Below are 19,584 nucleotides of genomic sequence, written 5' to 3' on the forward strand. Positions count from 1 at the left end.
TACAATGCTCTGCTATAATTTTAGACCATTCTTCTTTGGCCAACTGCTACAGGTCTCTGAGATTTGTAGGGTGCCTTCTCCAATTTTCAGATATCTCCACGTGTTCTATGGGATTCAGGTTTGGACTCATTGCTGGCCACTTTAGAAGTCTTCAGTGCTTTCTCTCAAACCATTTTCTAGTGCTTTTCGAAGAGTTTTATGGGTCATTGTCCTGCTGGAAGACCCATGACCTCTGAGGGAGACCCAGCTTTCTCACACTGGGCCCTACATTATGCTGCAAAATTTGTTGGTAGTTTTCTGATTTCATAATGCCATGTACAGGGTCAAACAGTCCGGTGCCAGAGGCAGCAAAGCAACCCCAAAACATCAGGGTATCTCCGCCATGTTTGACTGTGGGGATCGTGTTCTTTTCTTTGAGGGCCTTGTTTTTTCCCCCCCTGTAAACTCTATGTTGATGCCTTTTCCAAAAAAGCTCTACTTTTGTCTCACCTGACCAGAGAACATTCTTCCAAAATGTTTTTGGCTTTCTCAGGTAAGTTTTGGCAAACTCCAGCCTGGCTTTTTTATGTCTCTGGGTCAGAAGTGGGGTCTTCCTGGGTATCCTACCATAAAGTCCCCTTTGATTCAATCACACACGGATAGTACGAGTTGACACTGTTGTACCCTCAGACTGGGACAGCTTGATCTTGATTGGATGTTAGTTGAGGTTCTTCATCCACCATCCGCACAATCTTTCGTTGAAATCTCTCGTCAATTTTTCTTTTCCGTCCACATCTAGGGAGGTTAGCCACAGGAACATTCAGGTCTTTGGAGATGGACTTGTAGGCTTGAGATTGCCCATGCTTCCTCACAATTTTGCTTCTGAAGTCATCAGGCAGTTCTTTTGAATTCTTTCTTTTGTCCATACTCAATGTGGTACACACAAGGACACAGGACATAGGTTGAGTCAACTTTAATCCATTTTAAATAGCTGCAAGTGTGATTTTGTTATTACCACCACCTGTTACGTGCCACAGGTAAGTAACAGTTGCTGTTAATTTCACAAATTAGAGAAGCATCACCTGATTTTTCAAAGGGTACCAATACTTTTGTTCGGCCCATTTTTTGAGTTTTGTCTCAAATGATTAAATTTTTTTCTCCATTCTCTTTTGTGTTTTTTCATTGCAAGCAAAATAAATGAATATATTACTACCAAAGCATTTGTAATTGCAATCATTTTCTGGGAGGCATTGAGCATTATTTAACAGAATTGCAGGGGTGCCAATACTTGTTCAGCACTGTATACGCGTTTACTGTAACAATGTCATTTAGAGGTGACGGTGCACAAGGAACTACTTTTTTCAGTAGTGCAAAAAGTCTTTGTCATGCTGCAGAAAAGATCGTTTAGTACCCGTGTTGTTTTTTCAACAATGCCGATAAGGAAAATATTTAGTCGAACAATTTTTTAATGACGACGAGCTAAAAACGTGGCTTGGGAGATGCGAACATAACGAGACGATTGCCAGTTTTCGTCTGACGAGTTGACAACAAGATGAAAATGTGACATTGTTTCTGTCATGTGTTCACAATGCGTGACATTTTCATATTGTACGTGGAGTACGTCAGCTTGCTTTGTAGCAGTGTTTGGATCGTGTCATGTGATGTGAGATGTGCTGCGACTCTCCCTCCTATGGTAAGATTTGTTTTCTTGGCAAGAGAAAATATGCGTTGTTGCTTTAGCCTTTAAAGGTTTGTACTGTGTGATCATCAGACGCTAAATGTAACGCCTAGCATTAACTTAGCATTCGTGTTAGCATTAGCTTCAGAATGGCGATCATTCTCTGAAAACACTGGCCAATCGGAAACAGAGCCTCTAGGCTTTTCTGGTCAGTAAGTCTAGAGCAGTGGTTCTTAACCTGGGTTCGATCGAACCCCAGAGGTTCACCAATGGTCAAGAAACGCTGAACCCTATTTTCGTACGCTGATTAAATCTAGGCAAAATGGCTTTTTAGAGTGGGTTTTGGACTGGTTTGCTCCCAATTTACAGGTTTAATCTCTTTCTGATGGGAGGAGGAACTGGTTTGCTCAGTGGAAGATTGACTCGCACTTAGTATGAGGGAATACAACAGACCAATGGGCAGCGTGGTTTCAAATTTTGACCTGTTTATAAAACATGCTGTCAAAATGAGAAGAATTTTGAACAGGAATTTGCTGAATTATTAGCTTGCTAGCTTAGATACAGTGGGGCAAATAAGTTTTTATTCACCCACCAATTGTGCAAGTTCTACTTGAAAAGATTAGAGAGGCCTGTAATTGTCAATATGGGTAAACCTCAACCATGAGAGACAGAATGTGGGAAAAACAACAGAAAATCACATCGTTTGATTTTTAAAGAATTTATTTCCAAATTAGAGTGAAAAATGAGTATTTGGTCACCTACAATCAAGCAAGATTTCTGGCTCTCAAAGAGGTCTAACGTCTTCTAACGAGGTCTAACGAGGCTCCACTCATTACCTGTATTAATGACACCTGTTTTAACTCATTATCGGTATAAAAGACACCTGTCCACAATCTCAGTCAGTCACACTCCAAAGTCCAAACAATTGCTTTATCTAATTCCGAAAGGTTTGGTGAATCCACATGCGAAACTTGTGGGGTTCGGTACCCTTAGCAAGATTTAGAACTACTGGTCTGGAGGATGTTAAACTCTTGTCTTTTTTTTTTTTTTTTTTTTTTTACATAAAGTTTGTGGCTTCTAGGTAGGTTTCACTGAATTCTTTACACACAGTTTGTGGCTTCTAGGTAGGTTTAATTGAAAATAATGTACTGCTTTTCCTGCTGAGTGTGTATCATCATTACAAAGTTGGCATTGTCCTTGTAGACGCTTCATTTATGTTCATTCGAAATTGTTGGAAACCTTTATTTTTGGAGTAAAACGAATTTTACAGACGAAAACATTTTGAGTAATGCCGACTAAAACTAGAATAAATTTGAATGAGATTTCGTCAACTAAAACTAAACAAAGACGAAAACATTTTGAAATGACTAAAATATGACTAAAGACTAGAAAGTATTTTCTTCCAAAAGACTAAGACAAAAATTAAAATTATAAATAACACTGTTTAGTATTTTGTTCATTACTTACGGGTGTTTTGGCATAGAAATATTAATTATTTTTAGGTTTCCGAGCAGTGTGCTAATAGCTACTTTGCACATCGTGTAAGAAGGCAATATAAATGTTGTTACAGGCATACGTTTCAGTACAGAAATATCTCAGAATTGTAAGTGAAAGGCAACAGACTTCCAAAAGGTTGTGTAAGATTGTTATCTGCACGCACCTGCCCTGTCTCCCTTCATGGCATCCCAGATGTTGCAGTTAAAGTCGTCGTAGCCCGCCAGCAGTAGGCGGCCTGAGCGGGAGAAAGCCACCGAGGTGATTCCGCAGATGATGTTGTCATGGCAATAGAGGCTGAGTTCCTGGTCTGCGCGCAGGTCGAACAGCCTGCAGGTGGCGTCGTCGGAGCCAGTGGCAAAGGCGCTTCCGTTGGGGAAGAACTGAAGAGGACAACGGCGGGTTAAAGGTCAATTGATAAGAACTGATCTCAACCCATACTGGTAAGGCTGCCAATATAAACCCTATGGGGAAAAATATTGGGACACCTAAGTATGACATACATACATATTTGCAACTTGTGCCACTTTTTCTGTTTAAATCATTAAAAACCGTTGTTCAGACAAACACTCACACAGATGGCATTGATATCCGACTCGTGTCCAGTGAAGGTCTGTCTACACATGCTGTCTCTAATGTCCCACAGCTTGACCGAGGCGTCGCAGGCTCCTGACACAAAAGTGCGCAGGTCGGGTGCCAGGGACAGACTCATGACATCGCCCGTGTGGCCCGAGAACACCGTAGTCTGTTGGCTTGTCTCGATGTCCCACAACGCGCTTGGGGCAAACCACGAAAGACCGTCAACTCGAGATAACAAGTAAGTCGCACCGCTGCCATTGACTGGTCCTTCTCAAAAAATTAGCATATTGTGATAAAGTTCATTTATTTTCTGTAATGTAGCGATATACATTAGACTTTTATATATTTTAGATTCGTTACACATAACCAAAGGAGTTCAAGCCTTTTATTGGTTTAATATTGATGATTTTGGCAAAAAAGTCAGGAAAAACCAAAAATCCCTATCTCCAAAAATTAGCATATCATGAAAAGGTACTTTAAAGAAGCTACTAACCTAATCATCTTGAATTAACGAATTAACTCAAAACCCTGCGAAAGATTCCTGAGGCTTTTAAAAACTCCCAGCCTGGCTCATTACTCAAAACAGCAATCATGGGCAAGACTGCCGACCTGACAGCTGTCCAGAAGGCCATCATTGACAAGCTCAAGCAAGAGGCTAAGACACAGAAAGAAACTTCTGAGCGAATAGACTGTTCCCAGAGTGCTGTATCAAAGCACCTCAGTGGAAAGTCTGTGGGAAGGAAAAAGTGTGGCAGGAAAACACTGCACAACCAGAAGAGGTGACCGCACCCTGAGAAAGATTGTGCAGAAGGGCCGACTCCAGACCTTGGGGGGCATGCAGAAAAAGTGGACTGAGTCTACAATAGAAACATCTAGAGCCACCGTGCGCAGGCGTGTACTGGAAATGGGCTACAGGAGCCACATTCCCCAGGTCAAGCCATTTTTTAACCTAAAACAGCAGCAGAAGCGCCTGACCTGACCTACAGAGAAGCAGCACTGGACTATTGCTCAGTGGTCCAAAGTACTTTTTTCAGATGAAAGGAAATTTTGCATGTCATTCGGAAATCAAAATTGCCAGAGTTTGGAGGAAGACTGAGGAGAAGGAAATGCCAAAATACCTGATGTCCAGTATCAAGTACCCACAGTCAGTAATGGTCTGGGGTGCCATGTCAGCTGCTGATGTTGGTCTACTCTGTTTTATCAAGGGCAGTGTCAATGCTATCAGGAGATTTTGGAGCACTTCATGCTTCCACCTGCTGAAAGTTTTTCAGCAGGTGGATTTCATTTTTCAGCACAACCTGGCACCTGCTCACAGTTCCAAAACCACTGGTAAATGGTTTACTGACCATGGCATTACTGTCCTCAATTGGCCTGCCAACTCTCCTGACCTGAACCCCATAGAGAATCTGTGGGATATTGGAAAGAGGAAGTTTACAGACACCAGACCCAACACTGTGGATGAGCTTAAGGCCGCTATCGAAGCATCCTGGGCCTCCATAACACCTCAGCTGTGCCACAGGCTGATTGCCTCCATGCCACACTGCATTGAAGCAGTCATTTCTGCAAAAGGATTCCCGACCAAGTATTGAGTGCATAGCTGATATAATTATTTGATGGTTGACTTTTTTTTAAGGCTGTCAAAATTATCGCGTTAACAGGCGGTAATTAATTTTTTAAATTAATCACGTTAAAATATGTGACGCAATTAATGCACAAATGCCCCGCTCAAACAGATTAAAATGACAGCACAGTGAAATGTGTACTTGTTGTGTTTTTCGGAGTTTTGTCGCCCTCTGCTGGCGCTTGGGTGCGACTGATTTTATAGGCTTCAGCACCCATGAGCATTGTGTCAGTAATTATTGACATCAACAATGGCGGGCTACTAGTTTATTTTTTGATTGAAAATTTTACAAATTTTATTAAAACAAAAACATGAAGAGGGGTTTTAATATAAAATTTCTATAACTTGTACTAACATTTATCTTTTAAGAACTACAAGTCTTTCTATCCATGGATCGCTTTAACATAATGTTAATAATCGTAATGCCATCTTGTTGATTTATTCTTATAATAAAGAAATACAGTACTTATGTACCGTATGTTGAATGTATACAGTTGTGGTCAAAAGTTTACATACACTTGTGAAGAACATAATGTCATGGCTCTCTTGAGTTTCCAGTTATTTCTACAACTCTGATTTTTCTCCGATAGAGTGATTGGAACAGATAGTTCTTTGTCACAAAAAACATTCATGAAGTTTGGTTCTTTTATGACTTTATTATGGGTGAACAGAAAAAAAAGTGATCAAATCTGCCGGGTCAAAAATATACATACAGCAGCGCTAATATTTGGTAACATGTCCCTTGGCCATTTTCACTTCAATTAGGCGCTTTTGGTAGCCATCCACAAGCTTCTGGCAAGCTTCTGGTTGAATCTTTGACCACTCCTCTTGACAGAATTGGTGCAGTTCAGTTAAATTTAATGGGTTTCTGACATGGACTTGTTTCTTCAGCATTGTCCACAAGTTCTCAATGGGGTTTAAGTCAGGACTTTGGGAAGGCCATTCGAAAACCTTAATTCGAGCCTGATTTAGCCATTCCATTACCACTTTTGATGTGTGTTTGTGGTCATTGTCCTGTTGGAACACCCAACTGCGCCCAAGACCCAATCTTCGGGCTGATGACGTTAGATTATCTTGAAGAATTTGAAGGTAATCCTCCTTCTTCATTATCCCATTTACTCTCTGTAAAGCACCAGTTCCATTGGCAGCAAAACAGCCCCACAGCATAATACTTCCACCACTGTGCTTGACGGTAGGCATGGAGTACTTAGGGTTAAATGCCTCACCTTTTCTCCTCCAAACATATTGCTGGGCATTGTGGCCAAACAGCTCGATTTTTGTTTCGTCTGACCACAGAACTTTCCTCCAGAAGGTCTTATCTTTGTCCATGTGATCAGCAGCAAACTTCAGTCGAGCCTTAAGGTGCCGCTTTTGGAGCAAGGGCTTCCTTCTTGCACGGCAGCCTCTGCTTGACTGTGGACACTGACACCTGTGTTCCAGCAGCTTCTAATTTTTGGCAGATCTGCTTTTTGGTGATTCTCAGTTGAATCTTCACCCTCCTGACCAATTTTCTGTCAGCAGCAGGTGATAGCTTGCGTTTTCTTCCTGATCGTGGCAGTGACAAAACAGTGCCATGCACTTTATACTTACAAACAATTGTTTGCACTGTTGCTCTTGGGACTTGCACCTGCTTTTAAATGGCTCCAAGTGACTTTCCTGACTTGTTCAAGTCAATGATTCGCTTTTTCAGATCCATGTATGTATATTTTTGACCCGGCAGATTTGATCACTTTTTCTGTTAACCCATAATGAAGTCATAAAAGAACCAAACTTCATGAATGTTTTTTGTGACAAAGAAGTATCTGTTCCAATCACTCTATCGGAGAAAAATCAGTTGTAGAAATAACTGGAAACTCAAGAGAGCCATGACATTATGTTCTTCACAAGTGTATGTAAACTTATGACCACAACTGTATATCCATCTTGTGTCTTATCTTTCCATTCCAACAACAATTTACAGAAAAATATGGCATATTTTATTGATGGTTTGAATTGCGATTAATTACGATTAATTAATTTTTAAGCTGTAATTAACGCGATTAAAAATTTTAATCGGTTGACATCCCTACTTTTTTTGTATTAAAAAAACCTATTTTTGTATTGGTCGGATGAAATATGCTAATTTTTTGAGATAGGGATTTTTGTTTTTTTCTTGACTTTTTTGCCAAAACCATCAGTATTAAAACAATAAAAGTCTTGAACTACTTCAGTTGTGTGTAATACATCTAAAATATATGAAAGTCTAATGTTTATCAGTACATTACAGAAAATAATGAACTTTATTACAATATGCTAATTTTTTGAGAAGGTCTAGTATTACACTCACCAGGTGGTGTCTCCTGAACTCGTGATGATTTGATTGTCGTCAATGAAACGGCAACATGACAGGTAACCTGAGATGACGTGCAGAAAAGATGAAAAACACTATCAAGAGAATAGACTGATGGGAGTAACTTAATAGATAGATCAACAGAGCAGCATTTTCTCAAGAACAGAGTATCCGGACTTCATGACAAATAACCCCCACACATTAGCGACAGTTACTCATGTCTGCGTGACATGAGGTAACATTTTGCCTCCTAACCAGTCAGTAGTTAATTAAACATGTTAATCACATCTCCTTCGTATTGTCTACTTCCCTTTGAGGTAGCCAATCCACATGTAATTGCATCATCAATCTGAGAGGGAGCACTCTCACCTGTATGTCCAGGTAGTTCCCTGCTGATCCTGACGTTCCCCTCACGTGTTTTCAGGCAGTAAATGGAGCAGATGTTATCAAGTCCTCCACATGCCACGTAGTTCCCAGATGGCGCGTACGCACAGGTCATCACCCAGGAGGAGCGCAAGGGGATGGCGTGGATCTAAAAAAAAAAAAGATTTAAAAGAAAAAGGTAACGCATGTCAGGTGACGCGTTATGCAACATTTAGCGCCACGGACTCTTAGCGAGAACATCGACTGTTACTAATGTAGGGAATCCGCTGACGATGTCACCATACGTGTTACAAGAGTGTGAATGTGCTAAGTGTACCTTGTTAGTGGTGTAGCTGTCCCACACGATCAGTTTGCCATCTTGAGAGGCGCTAACAAGAAGCCTGGGGAGACACACATCAAGGGTGGGCAAATACTTCTCCAAAAGTACCATCTGACAGACAGGGGAAGTTGTCGTGGTCCACCATATCTCAAATGTGTTACATTTTCTTTCACTGTATTTACAGATGAGTAAGAACAGGCTTATGGTGGAAAATCATGAATCATTTCATGTAGAGTATGCTTATGCTGTTGCAGGGGTGCTAGATGTCACTCACAGCAGGGGGTGCTGAGGATCTTTTTTAGTTTTTCCCAACCAAAAACAGCAGTTTCGCGCGGTTTCTCCAAACAAGGTGTGCACAATGGCAGTACTTACGCATGCTGGATAGTATTAGTGTTGCACCGATACCATTTTTTGGCCCCGATACCGATACCTGGCTGTGCAGTATCGGCCGATACCGATACCATACCGATACCACCCCGATTATATATATATATTTTTTTTTTTCCAAAGAGCTACATAATTGGATGTGAAATCATTGCTATCAAGGCTTTGTCAGGCTGTTGCTTACCTTTGCAAAATAGGAAAAAGTACACTAAACCCTAGTAGACAATAGTTGAATAAACCTTCTGCTCTCAAAGGCCAAAATAGTGCTAAATTTGTGAAATTAATAAAACATGTATAATACTAGCCCAACAGTAAGAAAGTAAAACTAAATTCATAATAATAAACTCTGAATGAACTGAATAAACTTTTTTAAACCTCTCAAAGTCCAAACAGTGCAACTTTCATGAAATTATTGTCACATTCTGCTGCTGGTTAAATTGTGTTTTGTTGCTGGGCGTGGGGGCGTGGCACTTGAATCCAATGCAGGCTCGTCAACGCAGCATTTAAGCACGGGTGATCTCAGAGAAGGCTGCCGAGATATTTGCCTTGCTGATCGCTATTTGACATCTGGCACAATAATCTCGCTACATTTGCTTGTTATGCCCCTGCATTGGGTTTTTCTGTTAGTGTGCTGCTCTCGTTTGTAACCGCTGCCTATCGTCTTAGTTTGTCCGTCGACCTGCTGTCACGAACTCCTTTTGTTATTTCTACTGTCCCGCGATCGCGTGTTATTTTTTGTTTGCAATCATTAAACCCTTTTATGTATCCCCCGCTTGTTGTCTGCTTCGAGGTTCAACCTTGTTTCCGCATTTGCGGACGCTAACAATTTATAAGTAATAATAATTGACCACAGCATCCCGTCTCTCCTTTTTTTCGGGAGGTGGGAGTCCCTTATTTCTATTTCTGAAAGGTGGCAACAATACTTTGGAAACACTTCCCAAATTACTGCAGCATTTCTTTCAGTAAAAGACAATAAAAGTAAAGTAGACGAAGTGAACTGACCAGAGATTGTTGCTCCGGTCCAGCAGCCATTTTCCTCTGGATAGCAGTCCTGCTCTTGCAGGCTCAAACTTGTTGTGTTCGTTCACGTTTCGTCTTCAAATGTTTTATCAAGTTCGAGGTATTGAAACTGGCCGATTTAACTCCACATCTCCAAACTTTCAGGCCGCAAATCTTGCATGCAGCCATTGATTTTAATTGACGGGATTTCTATTTGGAAATATTTCCCGACCGCTGTGGCGCCGCTATATTTCCTGGTTTGTTTTTCGTCCATATGAAAAAGCCCCCTTTTGATTGGTCAGGAGTGGCTATTGGCCCGCTCTCATTGGTCTGGAGCAGGCCAATAGCGATAGCTGCTTGGTGTTCACGTGTCATCACACAACACAGAGACAAAGTGTAGTGAGCACCAGGAGGAGAAAAAGGCTGTGGTCAAATGTTATAATAATGGACCGGAAAATGGTATCGGCGCCGTCTTTGTTGGTACTCCCCGATACCGATACCACCATTTCGGGCCGGATCGGCGCCCCCTGCCGATACTAGTATCGGTATCGGTGCATCTTTAGATAGTATACGTGCTACTACTAGGCTACGACAAAGACAGCATTCTGTTTTACCTACAGTGTGTGTGTTGGAGTTTTTGTATTGGAAATAAAAGCGTCCGTGTATTATAATGCAAATCCCCGCAGTTAGATGGCGCAATGACACACGAACACATTTGCGAACTAAAAAGGCTAATAAGCCCTTTAACACCCCTTTTACACAACACTAAAATAAATTGCAAATGAATATCCAACAGCGCTCTGCACGGCGGTAGCTCAACAGCAACAAACAATAATATGGCTACAATGCAAGAATGTGTTACCTATCTGAAGACACCAAAGGACAATGATCTTCATTTTCAACCTCGAATTGAATTTTAGTAAATTTTGTTGTTTTTGAAAAGAAAAAATTGCTATTACATTTTTGTGACATGTTAACCCCTCCTCTGTCAACAGTTTACTTTTGCGTTCCTAGAGTGCCTTATTCATTGTGACCACGTAGCAAGCAAGGTGTCAAGTCACGTTATTCCCCCCCCCCCAAAAAAACAAAACTTTTTAACACATATGGCGGAAAACAAGGTGACTTGAAGTTCCGCTCTGAGACCCCCAATTTGCCCAAATTTCAAAATTGTCCTATATGCATTTGTAATATGTGTGATCAGTGGAAAGCTTAAAATCTCAATTTTCTGGGGGAAAGAAAAATTTTGAACAAGAGGGCATTTAACCCTTAGATGCACAACTTACTGGACCCTACACTCTTCCATAAGTGGGTCAAAAATGACCCATATTAGAACCAATGTGTTTTTATGCCCTTTTGGTGAAGAATAATCACTTGTATATTAATTAGTATGATATTTAGGGCCACACAAGAATTAGTTCATGCTTGAAATATCTTTATGATTCATTTATTCATTCATTTTCCATGCCACAATTAACATTTTTTGGGAAAAAAACAAAAAACAGAACAGCAATAGACTTTATCCTTCCTTGTATTTTATCATCAATGATGAAGAGCTCCCATGCATCTTTTTGGTGAGACAGCGGTGCTAAGCCCTTGTGGAGGCACTGACTGATTTCTGAGGATATTGTATTCAGTGCGGTTGACGGCGCTCTACGTCCAATTAGCCCCTCCCAGTCAAAAAGGATTGGACGTCGAGTGCCATCAATAGCAGCCAGTGAGTTAACTTATTTAGCCAAAAGTAACCTAGTCTGGTCCACATGCAATCAAATTGCCATCAACGTGGCTCGCGAACCAGTTGGACTTCCTTGTTTTATAGCCTAATTCAACAGACTACACGTGGCACATCCACTGGATGGTGCAACTACTGTAAATTTAGACCGAATAAAATAAAAGTGGCATATAACGAAGGGGAAAGTGTGAGCAAAATGCTTGTGAAATGTTGCACAATGTTGCAATTTTTCAAGCAAAGTTCAGGAATTTAAATTTATGTGCTGGCTGAGCGGGTCTAGAAATGAGGGTCACACCAGACAGAGATCTTATGATCTAAGCGAGGCAAGGCATTCCTCAAGCTTTTGAAAATGCTGCAGGGAACATTTGTATGTGTTGGAATCATGTGCACACAATTTTATTTTTATTCCAAAAATAGTTTTTATATTGACATTTAGTCTGCTAAAGACACCTACAGTTTAGAGGTGGGTAGTAACATGTTACATTTAATCTGTTACATTTACTTTTTTAAAGAAAAATGTACTTCTAAGAGTAGTTGTACTAAGCCATACTTTTTACTTGAGTAGATTTGTGAAGAAGAAACGCTAATGGTTTTCCGCTATTTTAGGCTACACTATTTGTTACATTTTTCCTCTTTATTCTACATACATTAACTTTTTTTCTGACAATGATACCAACATTAGTTGTCTCAGTTTCACCAATGAAATGTTGCAACAATAATCACATGACTCCATTATACCGATCACTCAAGCTTGCCATTCTATGATTATGCCGGCCTGTTCAATCACGTAGCGTCTTAAAAGCACCGTAAAAAAATGAAGTATTTGACATAGTGCGCTGCCGTAAAAAAACGGCGATATGATCATTTTAATTTCGTAATAGGAAATATGTTGTACATGCATGATAAGCCGATCAAACACTCTAAATTGTCTTTAGGTATGAGTGTGTGCGCGAATGGTTGTTCGTCTCCTTGTGCCCTGCGATTGGCAGGCAACAGACTCAGGGTGTACCCCGCCTACAGCCTATAGTTAGCTGGGATTGGCTCCAGCACCCCCGTGAGCCTCATGAGGATTAGCGGCTTGGAAAATAAATGAATGAAATATGTTGTCTACACTAGAGGGCACTCATGCTCTTTGAACGAATGACGCTTCAGTTCTGTAGATTTTTTTTTCTCTCTCGCCGGACTTCAATGATTTTATTTATGTAATTATTTGGCTTAATGTGGTTATGTAATATGTAGGGCTGTCAAACGATTAAAATTTTTAATCGAGTTAATCACAGCTTAAAAATTAAATTAATCATAATTAATCGCAATTCAAACCATTTATGAAATATGCCATATTTTTCTGTAAATTATTGTTGGAATGGAAAGATAAGACACGAGACGGATATATACATTCAACATACTGTACATAAGTACTGTATTTGCCTATTATAGCTAGCAATAAATCAACAAGATGGCATTAACATTATTAACATTCTGTTAAAGCGATCCATGGATAGAAAGACTTGTAGTTCTTAAAAGACAAATGTTAGTACAAGTTATAAAAATGTTATATTAAAACAAGGGCTGTCAAAATTATCGCGTTAACGAGCGGTAATTAATTTTTTAAATTAATCTCGTTAAAATATTTGACGCAATTAACGCACAAATGCCCCGCTCAAACAGATTAAAATGAGAGCACGGTGAAAGGTTTACTTGTTGTGTTTTTCGGAGTTTTGCCGCCCTCTGCTGGCGCTTGGGTGCGACTGATTTTATAGGCTTCAGCACCCATGAGCATTGTGTAAGTAATTATTGACATCAACAATGGCGGGCTACTAGTTTATTTTTTGATTGAAAATTTTACAAATTTTATTAAAACGAAAACATGAAGAGGGGTTTTGATATAAAATTCTATAACTTGTCTTTTAAGAACTACAAGTCTTTCTATCCATGGATCGCTTTAACAGAATGTTAATAATGGTAATGCCATCTTGTTGATTTATTGTTATAATAAAGACAGTACTTATGTACCGTAAGTTGAATGTATATATCCATCTTGTGTCTTATCTTTCCAACAATAATTTAAAGAAAAATATGGCATATTTTATAGATGGTTTGAATTGCGATTAATTACGACTGATTAATTTTTAAGCTGTAATTAACTCGATTAAAAATTTTAATCGTTTGACACCCCTAATTAAAACCCATCTTAATGTTTTCGTTTTAGTAAAATTTGTTAAATTTTCAAACAAAAAATAAACTAGTAGCTCGCCATTGTTGATGTCAATATTTATTGCTCATGGTGCTGAAACCCATAAAAATCAGTCGCACCCAAGCGCCAGCAGAGGGTGACAAAACACCAAAAAACACAAGTAACAAATGGACATGACACTGTGCTGTCATTTTAATCTGTTTGAGCGGGGCATGTGCGTTCAATGCGTCAAACATTTTAACGTGATTAATTTAAAAAATTAATTACCGCCTGTTAACGCAATAATTTTGACAGCCCTAGTAATATGTTATAGTACAGTATAATAATAACAATTTATATAGATAACTTTGTGCTGAGAAAAAAAAATACCACTGTTTATAATTTTGATTTTTTTTTTTTTTTTTTTTTCCAAACCAAACATTGTAAGCAGTTAATCACATTGTTAGTCATTACTTGAGTATTCGTTTCACCAAATGCATTTTTACTTGTACTTGAGTACATTTTTTGGATAATTACTTTTACTTTAGTCATATTATTTTGAATCAACGCTACTCTTGAGTAAAATGGCTACTCTTCCCACCTCTGCTACAGATTATCATAACTGTTTGGCATACGTGTATAGTTATAATAAGGAAATACCTTACATACATATACAATACATATCTTACATCATACTATATTTTATCAACATTTACAAGGAACCCCCATGCCTCAAGTCTCTGAAACGCCCTCTTAAACAAATAAAAAGACCTCAAAGCTTACTGCATCCTCACCTTGAATCCGCCCCCCAATGCATGGCATAGATCTTAGCAAGATGGCCTCGAAGGGTGCGTCTTGTTCGCATCTGTATCCGCCCCACTGGATCCAAACCAGCAGTAATCTAGGTACAGGAGGACAGATAGTCTTCAAAAAAAAAAAGACGTCTTACCCTTGTTATTAATTTTTTATGATAACATTGTGGTCAAGAGTTCTAAGTTCTCGCCATTGTTTGACACTCACCTGTGTCAAGGTGGAATCCCCACATGCTTTTCTGGCATCCTGTAAAAAAACATGGGACAATGGGAGGATAAAGGAGAAATTACTTAATATGCAGTACAGAATAAAGGGACAACAATAAGCACAAAATAGTCAACATACTCGTATCTGGTTCCTCAGCTGCTCAGCCTCCTGGCGAAGCTGCTCCAGCTCACTCATTTTGGGATTTGTGGTATCTGCTGTCTGTTCATTTGAGAAGGTTTAACATAAGAGAGGTCTGCTCGTTTCATGTATAATAATTGCTAATGTAGCATGAGGTAAACCTTCACAATCTAATGAAAACTAATACACATGAGAACTATAGTTGAGTAGTGTAGAGATGTGACTTGTTCTGTTCCTAAAATATTGCAATTTCTAATAAATTTAAGTAAATAACTGTTGCCTGAACACATCATTAAGTACACTTACAGTCTCAGACATTCAATGCAAGAGTTGAATCAACAATAGTCCTAAATCAGACATGTCCAAAATCCGGCCCGGGGGCCATATGCGGCCCGTGGTCAATTTTCATCCAGCTCCGAGGCTCTGTCATAAAATCAATAACGTCTGGCCCGCATACAGACTTAATAAATTGGTCAGCAGTACTGCTACCAGCATATGAAGTAGCTTACACACTAAATGCTGCTCCTCATTTACCCACTAAAAGGCAGCAGCACTCTAAGCAACATTACGCTGTGTGACCCTTTACTTCCAATTATGTAAAATGGCGACAATCAACAAAAAAAGGGAAAGTTGACTGCGACGGCCGACGATTCAAGGATAGGTGGAATTTGGACTACTTCCTCACTAAAATACGCAACAACCGTGTCTGCCTCATTTGCAGAGACAGTCGCTGTTTTTAAAGAGTTCAATGTGAGGCGATATTACCAAACAAGACACGCTGACATGTACGACAAGATTACAGGGAAGATTTGCAGCGAGAAATTGAAGCAACTTGAAGCTAGTTTAATTTCATAGTAGCAGTATTTCGCAGGAGCCCGAGAGTCGAAAGATAACTCTGCAAAGGCTAGTTGCGAGATTGTTGAAATTATTACCGTAATTTTCGGACTACAAGCCGCTACTTTTCCCCCTCATTTGAATCATGCGGCTTATAGTCCAGTGCGGCTTATTTGTTGATTTATTTAGGTTAATAGGTAACACTTTATTTGACAGCGGCATCATAAGACTGCCATAAGACCGTCAAAATTATGACATTATCATCGGCATTAATGAATGCTTATGACAGATGTCATTAAGTGTCATCCGGCAAATTATGACTCTAACTCCATTTATGTCCAGCTTGGCTCTTTTAAACCCATTCAAAAGGGACATAATTTGCCGGATGACACTAAATGACATCTGTCATAAGCATTCATTAATGCTCATGGCAGTGTCATGTCATAATTATGATGGTTTTATGACAGTCTAATGGCGCAACTGTCAAATAAAGTGTTACCAAATTCCATAACTAGCAATTAATGAAACAACTAGTACAGTAACTGAATAAATAATTAGCACAGAACATGAATTTTGATTATTTTAAATCTGTAGCGCTGCAATGCATGCTAGGAGGCACGTTGGATGCTTCTTGAAGCAATGAAGCTTTGCAGCCAATTGGTTCAAAGCTTCATGGTGGTTCATTTGGTCTTATGGCAGTCTTATGATGCCCTTTTAAATAAAGTGTTCCTGCTTGATATCTTTTGGGGTAAATATCCCAAAATACAGTGTGGACAGCTGAGGCTTATAGTCCAGTGCGGTTTATCTATGAACAAATACCGTTTTCATGTCAAATTTGGTGGGTGGCGGTTTATAGTCAGGTGCGCCTTATAGTGCGAAAATTACGGTAATTAAAAACAAATAATAAAGCAAATGTGGCACACAGAATGGCTTGCTAAAATTTGCTTAAATATATTGTTCTACGTAATGGACGTTAGCCAAGGTCGGCCTGCCACATTTTTACCTCACCAAATCTGGCCCCCTTTGCAAAAAGTTTAGACACCCCTGTTGATAATAATTGAAGCTAATAATGTTTCTAATAAAGCGGTTGATATTAATTAGATTTTTTTTTTTTTTGTCTAAATATCTGGAGTGGTCCATATAAATAATCCACTTTATGAAGTCAAAGGATTATCTCGCTTCATCCCTCATCTCGACATGAGACTAAAATGAATAAACAGATACATTAAAATCATCTTAATCTTTAACTTCTAGTGGGAATAAACCCTGTAATCTGTTTACCACCACCCCTGGTTGAACTATAGAGTATTAATCTGCACGGACTAAACAGCCACAGAGCCACTATGCGCCACTGCCAAGCAGAAGATGCTGAGGGACCACTCCCACGAAAGCCGAGGGAACCTGTTACACTTCTGTATCATGCGTTATTATTAACTCTGACGGTTAACATAACGTACCTCGAAGTGACAGTGCGCTAATGTCCTAGTTTTTCTTTAAATCAATTTAAATCATCACACTGTAGTAAAAAGTGAATATTTGAATCAATGAAGTGGCACTTTGGAATTCAACAGATTACTAATAAAAGAAGCAAAAAAGGGGGTGTCAACACCTGAAACCTCTGCTTGTGTAGCCAATGAGGAGCTTTTCAGTTTCCACAAACGAGGCCTTCATCCAATGGAGGACAAAATGACATTTTAACATGTCTTGACTTCATCACTATCTTACATATCTTTCACTACTGGCATCCCTCAGCATGGATTCATGATCAGCTCTAGCCCCCTATTTCCCCTTCATTTTTTTCTTCTTTTTGTGCAAGCAAAGAGCACACTGCCCCACCCCTTTGACTTGCACACCATGGTTACATCTGCAGCTGGAGGAGAGCCCACAGCTAACATGAGCAGAGTGTAATGTCAGGGATAGTGAGGCCCAGCTCTGCCACAGTCAAACACGCCAGGCCTCAACTAGACTGAATATGTCCCTACTACAGCACTGGAGAAAGGAGATAGCTCCACATTTTATTCAAAATGGACAACAAGCCCACGGAGGCACTCGTAGCAACAAGATGTATTTCAATGCAGATGGATGGCGCACCATCACCACCACCATCATCATCATCAGCCATTTTACACATTGAAAACTGGCCTACACACTTCAATGATGGGTGCCTACCTGTTAATTCCAACGATGCTCCTCTCGAGATTGTCGTGGAAAAACCAGCCAACTCCCTTGAATAAATAAATTAAAAACCCAGTGGTTTCAACGGGAAGTGTTTTCTCATGTGTTTTTCCTATTTTTATATATACAAAAAAAAAAAAAAGAAATATGCAGAGAAGATGCACACGAAGAGGCGTCAGTGGGCAGGCACACGGAGGAGGAAAAGGAGGAGGTCTTCACACATTTCCACACAAAAAAGAAGGAGTTAAAAAAAAATCCACAGCTACTGCGTAGCGGCTTTCCCCCGTTTTCACGCCGAACAAGTCCATGACAACATGTTGGTTACAGATAAGCTCCAGCTCGGTCCACGCTCCCGTCAAGCCAAGTAGCGTTAAATAGCACTCGCTCCGTTTTTTTTTTTTTTTTTTTACTCCGATTTTGCTCTTCGTGACGTGATCTTCGTTTCCTTCCTCTCAGTGGTTTCCCCCTCCTCGCCCCATCCTCCCTCTTCCTCTCTCCTCCCTCCTCATCGCTCGTAAAAGGTAGCCTTCAATAGAAAGGCAAATATGCGGGGGGGGAAAGCGTCTTCTAATTAGATAACGCAACTGTTTTTGAATCCATGCGTGGAAATACTCTTGTCAATATGTCGTGTGTTTGCGTGGGGATGTTATCAACTCTCTCTCGCTGTGAATATAAGGAAGTAGAACGACATCACGAGGTCAAGCCTTTGCACAAGATCTGCAAATATTCAACCAACGACCCTGCATTTTTGACACACCCTAAGCCCTTTATAGGGCAATTGACTATTTTTAGTCATTTGAGAAAAAGAGAGAGAGAAAAATTAACCCTTTCAGGACAGTGGTCACTATGGTCGACAGTTGAGGTTGGTAGTAGGCAGTGGCGCCACCAGGGGGTGGCCAGGGGTGGCCACGGCCACCCCTATAAATTGGTTGGCCACCCCACTGGCCACCCTGCTTGCCAGGATATCGTTAGATTGTTGTAGCATCAATTATGCATTTCATCCCAAATGAATGCATTTATTTTGTTTTGTTAAATGTAGGGCTGTCAAATTTATCGCGTTAAAAGGCGGTAATTAAAATTTTTTAATTAATTACATGAAAATATTTATCGCAATTAACGCATTCGCAGTACGACTCATTCACACATTGCCGCAAACAGCCTACAATGGCGCCGTTTTACCTCTATACAGAGACAAGAGGCAGTGTCAAGTGAGTGGAGTAGATAAAAGCATTCATTGGGGCCGTGCTTTTAATTGGCAAAAGCTTTGTCATCTCTCCTACAGCAACCATAAATATTGTGGGAAGCGACGTGGGGAAGAATGACAGGAGTTGATCTTTTTCTTAACACCCTGTAGTGTACCCAACTCAGAGAAGATCTAGCATTTGCAGCCACCACACAAAGTCATGGTTGCACCACTTCCCATCATGCATTTGGGCAGAACAGTTAAGTCGCTACAGTATCATTTACTGAAAGCTCAACAAATAGACTAGATGGCAATATTTAGTCACAATATACAAAACAAACTCACATTTATCCTTTAAGAATCACAAGTCTTTCTATCCGTGGATCACTTTCACAGAAAGAATGTTAATAATGTTAATGCCATCTTGTGGATTTATTGTTATAATAAACAAATACAGTACTTATGTACAGTATGTTGAATGTATATATCCATCTTGTCTTATTTTTCCATTACAACAATAATTTACAGAAAAATATGGCATTACGATTTATTAATTTTTAAACTGT

The 19,584-nt window shown here is 39.8% G+C and overlaps 1 protein-coding gene across 1 annotated transcript in view; it reads right to left on the bottom strand.

The window, feature by feature from the left end:
- The window catches only part of gnb2 (guanine nucleotide binding protein (G protein), beta polypeptide 2), a 21,472-nt gene extending 3,168 nt beyond the window's left edge, over window positions 1–18,304 (bottom strand). Inside the window, exons 1-9 of the mRNA XM_057821952.1 lie at window positions 17,830–18,304; window positions 14,827–14,907; window positions 14,689–14,727; window positions 14,463–14,569; window positions 8,381–8,444; window positions 8,050–8,212; window positions 7,678–7,744; window positions 3,726–3,927; window positions 3,318–3,534 (exon numbers count right to left, since the gene is read on the bottom strand). Of these exons, the coding sequence (XP_057677935.1) occupies window positions 3,318–3,534; window positions 3,726–3,927; window positions 7,678–7,744; window positions 8,050–8,212; window positions 8,381–8,444; window positions 14,463–14,569; window positions 14,689–14,727; window positions 14,827–14,883 (916 nt within the window). The 5' untranslated portion in view covers window positions 14,884–14,907; window positions 17,830–18,304. The remainder of the gene's footprint in view (window positions 1–3,317; window positions 3,535–3,725; window positions 3,928–7,677; window positions 7,745–8,049; window positions 8,213–8,380; window positions 8,445–14,462; window positions 14,570–14,688; window positions 14,728–14,826; window positions 14,908–17,829) is intronic.
- Window positions 18,305–19,584: the final 1,280 nt, after the last annotated feature.

This window comes from Corythoichthys intestinalis, chromosome 18, assembly GCF_030265065.1.
Source record: "Corythoichthys intestinalis isolate RoL2023-P3 chromosome 18, ASM3026506v1, whole genome shotgun sequence".
NCBI classification, from domain to species: domain Eukaryota; kingdom Metazoa; phylum Chordata; class Actinopteri; order Syngnathiformes; family Syngnathidae; genus Corythoichthys; species Corythoichthys intestinalis.